This window comes from Centrocercus urophasianus, unplaced genomic scaffold, assembly GCF_019232065.1.
Source record: "Centrocercus urophasianus isolate 14NV4802_14NV808 unplaced genomic scaffold, USGS_Curo_1.0 seq_10, whole genome shotgun sequence".
Classification (NCBI taxonomy): Eukaryota; Metazoa; Chordata; class Aves; order Galliformes; family Phasianidae; genus Centrocercus; species Centrocercus urophasianus.
In genome coordinates, this window is record NW_024884142.1 from 66,707,885 (window position 1) to 66,722,369 (window position 14,485).

Here is a 14,485-nt window from a genome sequence, read left to right on the forward strand (position 1 = left end):
TTGCTGTGCTGCTTTGTGAAATTCAGATGTTGACAATTAATGGTGATGATTTTATTGTGGTAATGTTTGTTTAAAAAAATACCTGTACCTGATGATACAGTGCCACTGTAGGGTTATGCTCTGTTTGTTTACTTTGTCTGTTTCTATCAAAATGGATGATAAAGTATCTTTCTAATAAACTGAGCTGCTAATATCAACATGCATCACCTAGAATCAAATTAAGGTGTTCTTAGACAACTGGTTACTGAACTGTTGCACAGTCATCATTAACCTTATGTTCAAGTGTTTTTACTTTTTGATAGAACCCGAAGAAAAGTGAGGTTAGGCCTGCTGCTTGTGTTTGATTGGAATAGAGTATGTATTAAAGAAATTGGGAGTTCTTAATTTAGTGACTGGGCTGACACAGCAGATGCAGGTCTGTTCTGTTTTATTGCCATTGGCAGAATTCCTTTTTCAGGTAAATGGAAAGCTTCTGCCTCTGAAGTAGAGCATTATAGAAATTGAAATAATCATCACCGGAATACGTTAATATTAATCCACACACCCAGAAGTTAACATATGGGAGGGAAAGCTGTAAGAGTTCCAAACTAAACCTGAAATTTCTGAGAATTAAACTAACAAATTGCTGACTTTCAGTCAGCTGATAAGACACTGAGGAAATATAAGCTGTCTCATTACTTACAAAGCATTCTGATATTCTTTGAAGTAAAATTTTTATGTAGCTATTATTAAAAATCTGCTACTCATCAGTGGTTTCTTGTTTTGAAATTCTGGTCTGTGCACTGTCGGGATGTACTTTGTATTTTGCAGGGACTATTGTTTGTTTTCCTGCTTTGTTTGTTTCAGTTCTGAAATGCTCACTTTCTTTTTCATTTAAGAACACACACAGCTGTTAAAATTGCCCCCCGCTATAGTGCACCTGTAATTCATGTCCTGGATGCATCCAAGAGTGTTGTGGTTGTAAGTTCTAACTATAATTTCTCATTTATGCAAATATATATGCCCTGCTTTTCTTTCTTATGCATCTCATCTATTTGTCTAAGATTTAATATTATCACAAAAAATGGAAGAGATACTACAGAGACCACTTCCTAAACTAGTGTTGCTTCAACAGTTTTTTTTATAGCCACTTAGTTTTCTCATTGAGCTAATTTGACTTACTGTCATTGGATACCTATATTTACATGTCAGTTTGTCTAATTATCTAACGGTGGTGACATGACTCACTCTGAATCCTTGACTGTAGTTCTGAGATGTTTAAAAATGAGGAGTGATGTGATTATGTGTGATCTGCTGTTCTCTCTTTTGAGTATATTTGTGACATTAGAGATATGGCAACAGGAAAACAGTACTATGAAGTGGCTGAGTGAAGATTTTTGGAATAGGAGCTCATTCTGTTAGACAAATAGGTTGTCTTAGCAAAAAAAAAAAAACAAAAAAAAAAAAAAAAAAAAAAAAAGAGAGAAAGAAGTAGCTGCCTGTAGCTGCCTGTTGTTTGAGTATTCAGCTTCTAGAGTCATAGAGTATCCCTCTTTGGGTCTTTTGAGAGCAAGATGGAACTCTGTTAGTGTTGTCAGATGTAATTGGATAAAGTTCACTGAAAGTAACGTCTGAAAGATAGCTTAGTCTGAAATTCATACTGCGTTCTCATAGTGTGTTCTTTCCTTTCTGCAGTGTTCCCAGCTCTTAGATGAAAGCGTAAAGGATGATTTTTTTGAAGAAATATTAGAGGAATATGAAGAAATTAGACAAGAGCACTATGAGTCTCTTAAGGTACAAATGTAAATAATCTAGTTTTTCTCTTGTTTGAAGTGGTAGGTACTTATATAATTACTAACACTGAGTTTCAGCTCTTTATGAAGACCTTGATTTATACTTGTGCTGATTTTGACAAAATAAATAAATAAAATTCTAGCCTGTAGGGGATAATTCTACATGAGTCTAACATACTGCTGGCAAAGTCTTGATTGTCTGAAATGAAAACTCACTGATACCTAGGATAGCTCTATGAGGCTGGCAGTCATGTCAGCTTAACCAGTCTTCAGGAAGTCAGTGCTCTCGCATGGCAGTAGCTGAAAACAGGGAAATGCACTGAGGTAACTAAAATGACACCAGTTGTTTTTGCTGATCCTGTGCTGTGTTCTGTTGTGTACTTCACGCTACCGCATTTTCCTATTGTCTTTGTGTTGTCTTGGTTAGGGATCTGAACAGCTTCAAAGTAGAGAACTTGTACTGCAATTTTAGGAGAGTGAAAGGAAAGCAGAGAGAAATAAAAGGTGCGGAGTGGCAGAGTGTATATAGACTTTGTTTATCTGTTTGGCTTTTCTATCATTTTTGTAGAGAAAAGCAGAAGCAAACTGAAAGTGATCTGACTCTTGAATGGTCTTTTGATAGACATAGATAAAGGTTGAGGCCTCCTACTCAGAAGATGAATCCAGCCAAGTTTAAGACTATCCTTTTTAAGATCAGTCCACAGCCTGAGATGACCAAGTGCAGGGCTGTCATTTAAAGAGAATATTGTAGTGAATTCAGTTAGAAGTTTTTGGAATTGAATTTTTTTTTTTTTTTTTTTTTTTCTCCAGAATTGTCCTGTAAGAGGTTTTGACTAGAATTGTATGACCACTGCGATGGTTAGAGTTTGTTAGAAAGATGTGTGTTTTCATAAGAGTAACCTTTGTGTCCGTACAGGAAAGAAGATACTTGTCTCTACAGCAAGCTAGAAGAAAAGGTTTCCATACTGACTGGTTGTCAGACCACAAACCTGGTCAGTTTATATGTTGTTGGTTGTAGAGGTGGTGATTTTGTTGTGTCTTTGTTTCATTTTATCTGTTGGTTTAATTAATTGGATGATGCTTCATTAAACTTTAAGATGTAGTAGCATTGTGTTAGAAATAGGGTAACAACTTGAGTAAACTCAGGTCTGTATGAGCAGACTTTTTTTTATTGCTTAAGTTCCATCTTGCTGATCTGTTTCAACTTCATAATTTTTCACAGTAATTAAAAGAAAAAAAAAAAGCAAAACATCTCAAAACAAAAATTAATAAGAAATTGGGGAAAAAAAATCTAAACCAGAGTCACCCATAATGCCCATATAATAAAAAATCAGAGTAATGCAGCCTTTCCAAAATAATATTGAACTTGTTCATACTGCAAAGCTTATGTACTGCTTTTAGGCAACAGTAGTTGTGACACACCATTTTCTCAAATTCTTCCTTACAATTTAATGGAGAAAGAGGTAGATATTTTTTCTACCTGTCTCTGTACCATTTTTTGTTGTGTTAATACCAAACACCAGAAGTATAAACAACCTTCCACAAGAAGGTGCCTCCTGTAGTGGCATTAACAGGTGACTGCTTTGTCACTTCATTTACAAGACTGTGCAAGTTAGCTCCTGTTAGGCAACAGAGCTCCACAAAGCTGCTCATTCACTACCACCCCAGTGGGATGGGGAATAGAATCTGAAGGATAAAATAGAGTCTCAAGGAAATGCTGATTTTTCACTTGCTCATATTAATAAAAGCTGTGTTATAAAGTAGTGAACAGCAGAGATTAAACAAGTACAAAGCTTGTGGCTGCATCATATCAAAGGTCCGTATCTCTCTTTCACTTCTGATGCATACACACAACAGTGTGTGATGGTAGCAAAAACTCTTACAAGATTCATATTAATTGTCAGAACTATTTTACAGTACCATAGCTCATTATGTCTGTATATAGAAAGTGGCATTTGTAATTACATGTGATGCAGGCCTGTGAAATCTTTTGGGTATGGATAGGTCGATTTTGGTCTTAAGTTGAATATTTTATCCCATGAAATAAGTAAAGAATTCAAACATCAAGTAAGAATTGATTTACAGGAAATTACAGAAGACTTTACATTTTCTATTTTGACTTTTTATGATTTTGTATTAATTATTTTTTTAAACCCAGAGTATGGTATAACTTGGGCAGGATGCGGCAGTGAGAATTTGAAATTACTTTAGAAGAGTTCATTTGCAGTGGTGCAGGCTGGGAAGCATCAATTATGCTGCGCATATTAGAGCAATATTAAATAATTGTCTTCATGTCAGATTGTACTTCTAATTCCCACAGTGAAACCAAAATTCATTGGTACAAAAGTCTTTGAAGATTATGACCTGAAGAGGCTAGTAGAGTACATTGACTGGAAGCCTTTCTTTGACGTTTGGCAACTTAGAGGAAAATATCCCAACCGGAGTTTTCCTAAAGTATTTAATGATAAAACAGTAGGTAAGTAATGAAATTGCATTTACTTTGTGTGCATGCAGCATTCAGATTGTGAATATTTTGAAATAGACAGAAATGATAAATTGCATTCTGGAGGCCAGTGACCTTGCCAACGGCAGGAGGACTGGAGCTTGATGAACCTTGAGGTCCTTTTCCAACCCAAGCTATTCTATGATTCATTGGCACTTAAATGTTAACTGAAGTAATTTGTGTAAAACAACATTTACTGATGTTGACACTTGAGGCAGGAAGGTGCTTATTCATTTAGAATTCACTGCTAAAACATGGGCTGCTATTTTAACGACAGAAAATGGCAACAGAGCAATTAGCACATGTCCCTGTTAAGGGCAAAGATGTCAAGAGGGCTCTTCCTCTTTTTGATACTACTCAGTAGGCTTTGGAATACGTGATGAAGTTGAAGAAAATGTTTAGGATTCTACTGCATTGTGGTAATGTAGACGCATGCATGCTTTCCGTATTGCTCACTTCATTCTGAGTCCTCTGCCCCAATTAGGATGGTGATGGCTATAACATTTGTTTTGAAATGCATGCTGTTACAGCTGTACAGACATTATCACACTGCTATGCTCGCTGCTTGTTCTGGCTGACAGATTGCTGCAGTAGAGAATTTCGTGGAAAATGAATCAGTCTTAAGCAGTTTTTGGACTTGTTCAACTGGTTGTGAATGCTCGTCTTTTCAAAAGGTTTTCTCTTTTTTTTTTTTTTTTTTTTTTTTTTTTTTTAAATAGGCGAAGAAGCACAGAAAGTTTTTAACGATGCTCAAAATCTTCTGAAAATATTGATTAATCAAAAGAAATTACAAGCAAGGGGTGTGCTTGGGTTCTGGCCAGCTCGAAGTGTTCAAGATGATATCTATTTGTATGCTGTTGAAGAGGCAGTGGGATCTTCAGAACCAATAGCAAAATTCTGTGGCCTGAGGCAACAGGTAAAGTAACAGAATAAAGTGTTTTTTTTTTTTTTTTTTTTTTTTTTTCCTGAGTTGTAGGAGTAGAGCAGAAATGCTGTAATAAAAATCTATGCAGTAAATAATTGCCATTATCTGTCTGTGCTTGTCTTGCCATTTCTTTCAGTAATAACAAGATCTTGCTAATAATGACCCAAGTATTTCTAATTGTAGCATTTGTAGTAATTTGCATTGTAATAGTTGTACAGAATGCTTCATAGACTTGGCAGCTTCAAATCTCTGTTTTGTCTTCCTTTTATTATTTAAACCATTCTAAAGCACTGTGCTGAATATATTCCTCATGTCACTCTTATGTGCTAAGTTAGAACCTAATAATATCCCTGGATTCTACCTTAAATTTCTGTTTGGGTATGTTAAAGATGAAAAATATTTTTAATTAATATCTGGAAACTAAAGCTCAGTGAAGATGAATGTTTCTGATAATCTTAATTTTTCTATATAAAATTTCTTATATTAAGAGACAGTTTATAATCAGTTTGCTGCTAATTCCAGTTGTGAGAATCATTATTTTAAGTATTTATGCTCGAATCATACTGGCATTTGCATTTATTTTCATAGCTTGTCAAGATATTTTGCTTCTCTTCCTTCCCTGCATTTCACTTTGGCTTCTTGATAGTTCATATATTTTGTCATCAAATATGGCAGAAACAAATCTTACAAATAACTTGAATTTCTGAAATACATTATTCTTACTCTGTGCCAGTATTGCAAAATTGCACTGAGAAGTACATAGCTTAAAGTTTGTCTACCAACTCCTGGAACAGGTAATCTATTGCATGGAGGCTGATCTTAGTGTATCTTCAAGTCCTTGGCAGACGTTTATGTAAACTGTTCTCAGAAACATTCAGGGGATGCTGTTCCAGGGCCTAACTACCTAGTTAAACATTTTGATAGCCAAATCAAGTTTACTACATTTTCTTTTCCTGTTCTTTTTGTCTCATGTGTTTGCAATTTATTGAGGATGTCTGAGAGGTTAGGAGCATGAAACTACAGTATTGTGGGTACCATTATTCTGGAATCTCACCCATTTTAGCTGAACGTATTTCAATCTAGTGTATGTAGTGATCCAGCAGAGGCTTCACCAGAGTAAAATAAAAAGGAATAATTGTCTTCTGTTTTGTATATACAGTCTTCCTCTCAGTACACAGAGTTCTCTCTATGATGTTGTCATCATTAAGCATGAGATGGAAATCTAAAAGCAGGAGATGTTTAGTATTTTCTTGTAACTATGATCAAAACAAAAGAACCTTAAATTTAAATAGGGATCGAATGAAGGAAAACAAAAATTCTTCTGTTTTATGGTACTTGTTATAACTTAGTAGTATATAGAATTTACACAGCATTTATCTTTGATTGTGAGAGGTGATGGTGTTTTTTATGTTTTTCAAACTAAATTTGGGATTGGGTTGAAAGCATCATTAAACACTGGAATACCACAGAATAAGAAAACTTGGAGAGGATTCTTCAGTAAAGTGATAACCATGAGTTAACTTCATTTCTTTGTAAGTTGCACAGATATACAGGAGTTGTCCCACTTTTTCTTTTTCTTTTTTTTTTTTTTTTAAACACGAGTTATGTTCCTACAATAAATACTGATTTCATCCTCAGCTTCTTGTTAAATGCTGTTGCCAGCATTCAGTCACCTGTTTTTATTCCCTTTTCTCCATTTTTGGGAAAGGATGTAGTGAGTGGGTCTTTGTTTTTTGCGTAAATCCCCTTGAACCTTGTTTGGGGTTCAACTTTTCAGTAGTGATAGACAAGTTTTGTTTCAGTTTGTATGTGGATCATGCAAACGTAATTCCTGGAGTACTGTTTTTTTTCTATGCTACTGAGCATGTGGTTTGTGGCATAAGAAACAAGGAGTGTTTATAGACTCTCACAGGCATTCCATAGTGGGAGCTGCTGAAGAAATCTGCAGTTTGCATAGCTGAGGTGCAAACTATCAACTGTCCATTTTGTTGACAAATGTGGAGTCTGAGTGTTACAGATGGAAAATTCCTCTTCATCCCCAGTGGTTGGCATAAGAGTGTTTCCTATTTTGTAATACTTTGTCTGCAGAATAAGCTGTTAAATCTTACCAGCTGTGAATAGAACCAGAACATCTCTCTGTGCCTGTTCAGTACAGCATCTCCTTCCTTTGACATCTTGTTTTTTAATGATCTAAACACCCTCAGAAGAGTAGAAGTGCTTTTCATCTAATTCAAGGGGAGGAAAGTTGTTGTGGCTCAAAGACTAGTTAGGTATTTTTCAGAAATTCTCCAAGCCCTTTAGTCTTAATAATCCTGGTGTTTGGATCAATAATGCACTAATAATACATTCTTTTAATGTTGTGGCTTGTTTGTTTGTTTATTTTACTTTAGGCTGAAAAAGATTCTGCCTGTACAGATCCATATTACTGTCTCTCTGACTTCATAGCACCACTGGATTCTGGCATTTGTGACTACTTAGGCCTTTTTGCTGTAGCCTGCTTTGGTGTGGATGAGTTATGCAGTGACTTCAGGAGACAGGATGATGAGTACAATATCATAATGGTAAAGGCACTTGGAGATCGACTGGCTGAGGTATAAAGTTTTATCATGTTTCCGTGCAAATTTTCTGTGTTCTAGATTTGACAAACCGCTGTTTCAAGTTTTAGCATAGACTCAGACTGTTGTGTTAGTGCATGCCCAGTATTGAATCTGGAAGTGAACTGACTCCCTTGAGCTTCTCTTAAGAGATATAGTCTTCTGAGCCAGAAGGGAGTCTGCTATCCATACTTCCCAGCTGCAAAAACTCCTCCAAGTTCTTTTTGAGCATTTTGATAGTTGGTAGAATTTACTACTTTTTTTAAACAAGGCTGCTTAAGCAAAACTGTCTTTAAATATTGCTTTGCTTACAAGAGAATGTGTGTTCAGATCCAGATTGAACCCCCAATATTCTTGAGTTGCTTGACATTGCACTGATGTGCTTTCAGCTTTAATGGTAACCATGGAGATGTGTCAGGGCACAAGTCTTTTGACTTAATGTACCTTAGACTTAGGCATGCTCTTAAAGCTGTAACTGAAGTGGTTTAGAAAGTTCTGGCCCTTCTCTCCAACTCTACCTCTGTCTCCATGCTTATACCTGAGTAATCAGTGTAAAATTTATAGGAGCTTCAGGGCAAGTAGAATTGGCTGTAGTTGTGTACTTTAAACTATAAGGGAGTTTTAGAAATCAGTATTTGATGCCATTGAAGGATGTTTACCGAAGTGGAAATTTCTCCTGAATGCAGCCATTGCTGGCAAAGTAGTATAATCTGTAAGAGCAGCTACAAAACAACTGCCACTCACTTTCAATCAGAAGAAAGATCCGATGCTGATAAAGAGCAGTAATCAGTATTTACATCTGAAACCAGTATGGCCAGAATGGCATTCCACAGGTTGATCTCCATTCCACAGGAGGAGATATCCAAAATAGACCTATTGTCTTCAGTGTCATAATGATGTAATACTGCTATTGCCTACTGAACTTCATCTTCTTTAGTGACCGCTTTAGATGCTTATTTAACCGTGTAGCATTTTAAGGCATGGTAACAAAAAAAACCAACCATGTTATTTACCAGTAAGAGAAAAAATGAAAAGGTCTGAACTAGAAAAATAAGCATGGTATGGGACTTTTACTGTGATCAAAGTTTTCACCTGTTATAAGATCTTTCTCTTAAAAAATCAAAGTGGAAACAAAGAGAAAGTCTTCATCATTGTACGCCTTCATCAAATAACTACTGCATTTGTTTCAACAAAAAAAAAAAATATATATATTTTTTGTGGAACCTACATATATTTTTTTTCACTATATTTCAAGGCATTTGCTGAGGAACTCCATGAAAGAGTTAGAAGGGAATTCTGGGCTTACTGTAGTGATGAGCAGCTAGATCTTTCTGACCTACGCAAAATTAAATATGCGGGAATTCGGCCTGCTCCTGGTTATCCAAGCCAGCCTGACCATACAGAAAAACTCACCATGTGGAAGCTTGCTAACATTGAGGAAACAACAGGTAACTACATCAACCTTACTAAGACTTTTCAGCTGTTTTTGTTTAATGAGAGAATGAGATGTCAACAAAACAAAGAATTAGAGTGTGAAGAACTGCATGTAAAAATGGAACTGACATGGTTCTGGAAATGGCTGCATTTCCTCTTCCATTGTTGCTTTTATTTTCCTCATGCAAGGAAAAAAATACAAAATACTTCCCATGGTTTTGCTAAAGGAGTTTTGTCCTTAATTAGTAAATTATGTGCAAAAAGGACTTCGCTATACAGAGAGAAAATTTCTAGCATCCTTATGGCTACAAGAAGACGTTCCATATACAGACAAAATAAAAGCTAATTCTGCACTGTGTTTCCTAGTCCACAGTAACCTTGAGATGGTAACATTTAAAAAAAGAAGAAATTCTATTTGTTTTCCTCTTATATTTTACATATTGAACGTTTCACTGTTAATTCACTTCCAAAATATGTTCATATGTTTCAAAAGCTCTAGTTAGCCATTTCATTTTCAAAAATATCCTTTTTTTTTTCCAGCGAACAATTTAGTTACTCTATAGTAATGCTGTAATGAAAATCTGCAATGTATTTTAAAGTTTTATGTATTTTCTTTGGAATGGACAAATAGATAGTAGTTTTATCTTTCTAACTCATTGGAAAGCTTCTTGATTGTGAATTTGCTTAAAGCTGTCTGACAGAAAAAGATTCTGAACTTACACTTATTATCTGGAGAACAAGTATGTTTCCATTCTCTTTTTCAGGAATTGGTTTAACTGAATCATTAGCAATGACACCTGCTTCTGCAGTTTCTGGCCTCTACTTTTCCAGCCCCAAATCAAAATATTTTGCTGTTGGCAAGATATGTAAAGATCAGGTAACTTGCACAGTCTGTTGAGGCGTTGTTACAGCATTCAAAAACAGCTTTTGTCCAGATGCTTCAAAAGGTTTTGTCAACACAAAAAGCCAGAGTTCCCAAATTTTCATTGTGTTTTGTGTTCCCTTTGCAGGTTGAAGATTATGCACTAAGAAAAGAATTGTCTGTGGCAGAAGTGGAGAAATGGCTAGGACCCATTCTGGGATATGATACGGAGTAACCGTGATAGATATGTGGGCAAGCATTTCTTTCTGATGGTCCATTTGCCAGAACGAAAAATAAAGTGGCATCTATTCTCTTTCATCACTTCCCTTAGTATTCACTGGAAGTGTTTTGTTGTTTTTGTCACTGTTCTGGTCCAAAAAAAGCCTAGAACCACAACTACCCCAACAAATCAAATGAATTCAAATGCAAATATGAGAAGAAAATCCTTCCTACTGAGAAGTTCCCTTCCATCCAGCTCAGTATTTGGTCTTATTGTTCCTAATTTTTGATCAAGGAACTCGTATTTCAGATGTGCCAGGTATATGGGACCATGAAGGTATTACGATCTTAGTCGTAGCAGTGTGCAGCTAATTGCAGGGTGAGATGTGGAAGTTTAATTCCCCTCTTGTCCTTAGGAAGGCTTTGAAATGAGGGCCACGTATTTGTCTCACTGACTGTGCACTGATGCTCAACAGGATTTGATTTCTGTTATCTGAATGTGTATTAGGTCAATGTCATACAGAAATATGATGTGATTTTATTTTTTTTTTCCTATGAAGTCAGCAAAGGTTTTAAACTGAATTACTAAGAACAACTGGTGTACAAACAGATCTCCTTTTCTCAAATCTATCTGCTCCAAATTTAGGTCTTGTGTGTACTGTTGGTTAGGTTTTTTTTTATTGTCTAAATACTAACTCAGGTTTTAAAAATACTTTGTGATGACAACTGTAGTTAAAACTTTCAAAAGAATATAATGTGCTGGAACAATATCAGAGATGCAGTATTATGATAGAACATTAAATGAGATGACTGAGCCTGTTCAGTTGTCTCATGCTTGATTTCAGCTGACCACAGTCTGTTTCTACTCTGTATAAAGTGTAATGATACTTTCCTGTCTTCCTATCTCACAGTTGGATTCTGAGGATTAATTCATATGCAAAAAAACTTTTGTTTGTGGAAAAGTATGAGAAGCATAATTATTACTATTATCATGTATTCTGAAATCTTGGAGTTGACCAGTGTTATACAAACTTTTAAGCTTCTGGCACTTTGATTTAAGAAGCAAATAACAGCAACACTATCGTAAGTAACAGTTAATACCATAGGATTATTCTTCAGATTTAATGTTAAGTGAGCTAATTGTTCATAGCTCTTAATAATCCCCTAAAGTGCCTCAATTATTATTCAAAAGTGAATGTCATAAAATATTATGGCAGGGAAGACTCATTTTTCTGATCTCTAACTGTAAAGAAAAGAAACATTTTATGAAGAAAATTTACTTTTAAGTAGTCAATCTGTGATCTTTTAAGTTACAATTTTTGAAATATTTATGTCTGACTTTATGTTAAAAGAATAATCTTGAACAGTTTAATAAAGCTGTCAATGCTGTTATCATTTTAGAATTCTTTCAATGGCAGTAAATATTGCTGTAATGCGAGTAAATGATTTCAAAGATAGTATACGCATTGTATTATTAACCTAAAAGAATAAATGCTGCTATTGGGTTCTTAAAGAAGTTGAGGGTTGTGGTTTGGCTGGGATAGAGCAAATTTTCTTTGAATAGGCTTGTATGATGCTGGGATTTGGATATTGGGTGAAAATAGTGGTGATAGCAGTGATGATATTGGTTGATGCTGAGCTGTGCATACTGTCAAGCTCCTTTGTATTTCTGATATTGCCCTGCCAGCAAGGAGCTTGGGGTGCATAAGGAGCTGGGAGAAGGCACACTCAGGACAGCTGACCAGAATTGGCCAAAAGGATATTCTATGTCATATGGCCTCATGCTCAGCAATTAAAAATTGGGGTAAAGGAGGAGGAAGAGGGGACATTTGGAGTGATGGCTATTGTATTCCCAAGGAGTCACTGCATGTGCTGAGCCCAGTTTTCCTGGGAGTGTCTGAACATTTCATCTGCCTGCTCATGTGAAGCAGTGAATTAATTCCTTATTTCTTCTTGCTTGCATGTGTGATTTTTGCTTTACCTGGTAAACTGTCTTTATCTCAACCCATGAGCCTTTACAATCCTTCTCCTCCTCACCTGGGGAGAGTGAGCGAACAGTTCTGCGATGCTGAGCTGCTGCCAGGGTTAAACCACAACACTAAGTGTGTTCTTAACTGAATGCTTTGGAATGCATCATCCTTTAATTATTCATAAAAATAATATCTTCCTTTCTTTGTGTATTAAGAGGCATAAGAAATATCCTCGTTGATCAGCCGATTCTTGTTGCTGGAGTGGTACCTTACTAGAATGCTCTTTTGTACTGCCAAAATACTGGGGGGGGGGAAGTCAATACTAATGAAAATTTGGCCTTGAAGTAGCCTATAAAAATTGAAATCTGTTTTGGTTTCTTGTTCACACATGCACCTTTGCCTCAGTTAATGTTTGGGATGTTTCCACTCCACCGCTCTGTATCTTCAGCATTTGAAGGAGAGTGTCTTATTAGTCTGAAATTCATATTGGAAACATGAAAACGTGGCCAGAGTTTGACTTGAATGGTTTGAATTTGTTTATTTATTTTCCTGAAATCAATAGCAGATCATTGAGTGAGTACAGCTTTAGTGGATTCATACTGACAGAGTAAGTAGGTCTACTTCTGTGTAACCCAATGGAGATGTTACCTTGTGTTATAAGCAGTGGCTTTCAAATGCTATCCCACTTACTTTATCCATACACTGAGAAAGATCTTCATCAGCCTGCGAAACTTGTCATTGTGAGAACATGTTTGGAAGAGTTATTCCTTGTTGTTATACAAATGTTTTTAGCTGGGACAGTTTCAAACTGTTAGTTGTTACCTTGAGTAAGAAATATCTTTGTTCTTCTTTCCAAAGAGAAGGTAAATTATAAAGGAAAGTGGTCTCATTGTTTTACCAATTGAGATGTTCACTTATATCAAGCTATACTGAAAAGCTATGGTAAGATTTTACCTCAGTGAAGTAGATGAACTTGATGGAACACGCAGGAAAGATGGACAATTTTAGAATGCATACAAGGTTTTTTGCAGTGCTTTTCTAAGTAATACTAACGAGGATGTAAGAGATGGTGAAAAAGAATGTTTTGTAAACAATTGTTTTTAATTTTCATGAGTAATTTACTTTTGACACACATTTTGTATTTGGGCTAGCAGCGTGGTGATTAAGTTTTGAGGCAGATAAAATTTATTGGTGACTATCAAGAGAGAATCATAGAATTATAGAATGGTTTGGGTTTAAGATCATCCAGTTCCAACCCCCCTTGCTAAAGGCAATGACACATCCCAGTAGACCAGGTTGCTGATAGCCCCATCCAGCCTGGCCTTGAATGCTTCCACGGAGGAGAGGAATACTGTCTCTAAACTTGCATCCTCATTATGAGATCTGTTTCAGTGCTGCTGTTACTCCTGGGAAGACTGTAGATCAGTTTATTTTGTGTGGGAGTGATACGGATGGTGAGATGACACTATTTCTTCCTACACACCTCCCTGATTTATTGTGTATTTGAAAATATCTCACTGCTTGCTGATGAAATTTGAGAATTATTTGCATCTTTGTTAAGCAATATGAATCTTTGTTCACCCTTTCAGTTAATTTCTTTTCTGAAACACAGGTGGTGTCCAGAAACAGTAACAGGGAGAAGGGGGACTTTAAGAATATTAATTGTTAGAAGTTCTGTTTTTCAGAAAGAGTCTAGTTTGCTAATAACTGTGACTGAGTTTCATGAAAAAATAATTCAAATGTTGGCTGATTTACCTGAACATGTCTTGAAAAAAACGGGGTGTTATGTTGTTGGAGCACTGGAGGAGCAAAAAAAAGTAGCTTTATAGTTCAGCACACTAGTTCCGTACAGGAGCAGCAGTATGTGTTCTCAGTCACAGGAGAAATCATTCTTTTGTTTTCAGTTATCATATCCTTGGCATGGCAAAGCCTGTTCAGCCCCCTACAAGGTCATTCGATTTGTTTGTCAGGCCTAATCCCCTACAAAGTCATTTGATTTGATTGTCAGGCCTCTTTGAAAATTAAAATATACTGTGAACGGAATAGGAATATGTTTATCCCACTTTCCCCCTTAATTTGTTTATTGTCCAGTGAAACAGAACTGAAAAACCAATGCAGTAAGCCTCCATGTTCTTTTGTTCTATTAATACCACCGTGGTTTAGTATCTTGAGATTTTTGACCATGCCAACATGCCTGATATAAATA

The 14,485-nt window shown here is 36.0% G+C and overlaps 1 protein-coding gene across 1 annotated transcript in view; it reads left to right on the forward strand.

Moving 5' to 3' along the window:
- MTR (5-methyltetrahydrofolate-homocysteine methyltransferase) overlaps positions 1-11,822 on the forward strand; it is a 48,329-nt gene extending 36,507 nt beyond the window's left edge. The window contains 9 exon segments of the mRNA XM_042817790.1: positions 879-960; positions 1,675-1,773; positions 2,689-2,764; positions 4,093-4,248; positions 4,995-5,191; positions 7,591-7,791; positions 9,050-9,242; positions 9,993-10,105; positions 10,239-11,822. Coding sequence (XP_042673724.1) covers positions 879-960; positions 1,675-1,773; positions 2,689-2,764; positions 4,093-4,248; positions 4,995-5,191; positions 7,591-7,791; positions 9,050-9,242; positions 9,993-10,105; positions 10,239-10,325 — 1,204 coding nt within the window. The 3' untranslated portion in view covers positions 10,326-11,822.
- The last annotated feature ends 2,663 nt before the right edge of the window (positions 11,823-14,485 follow it).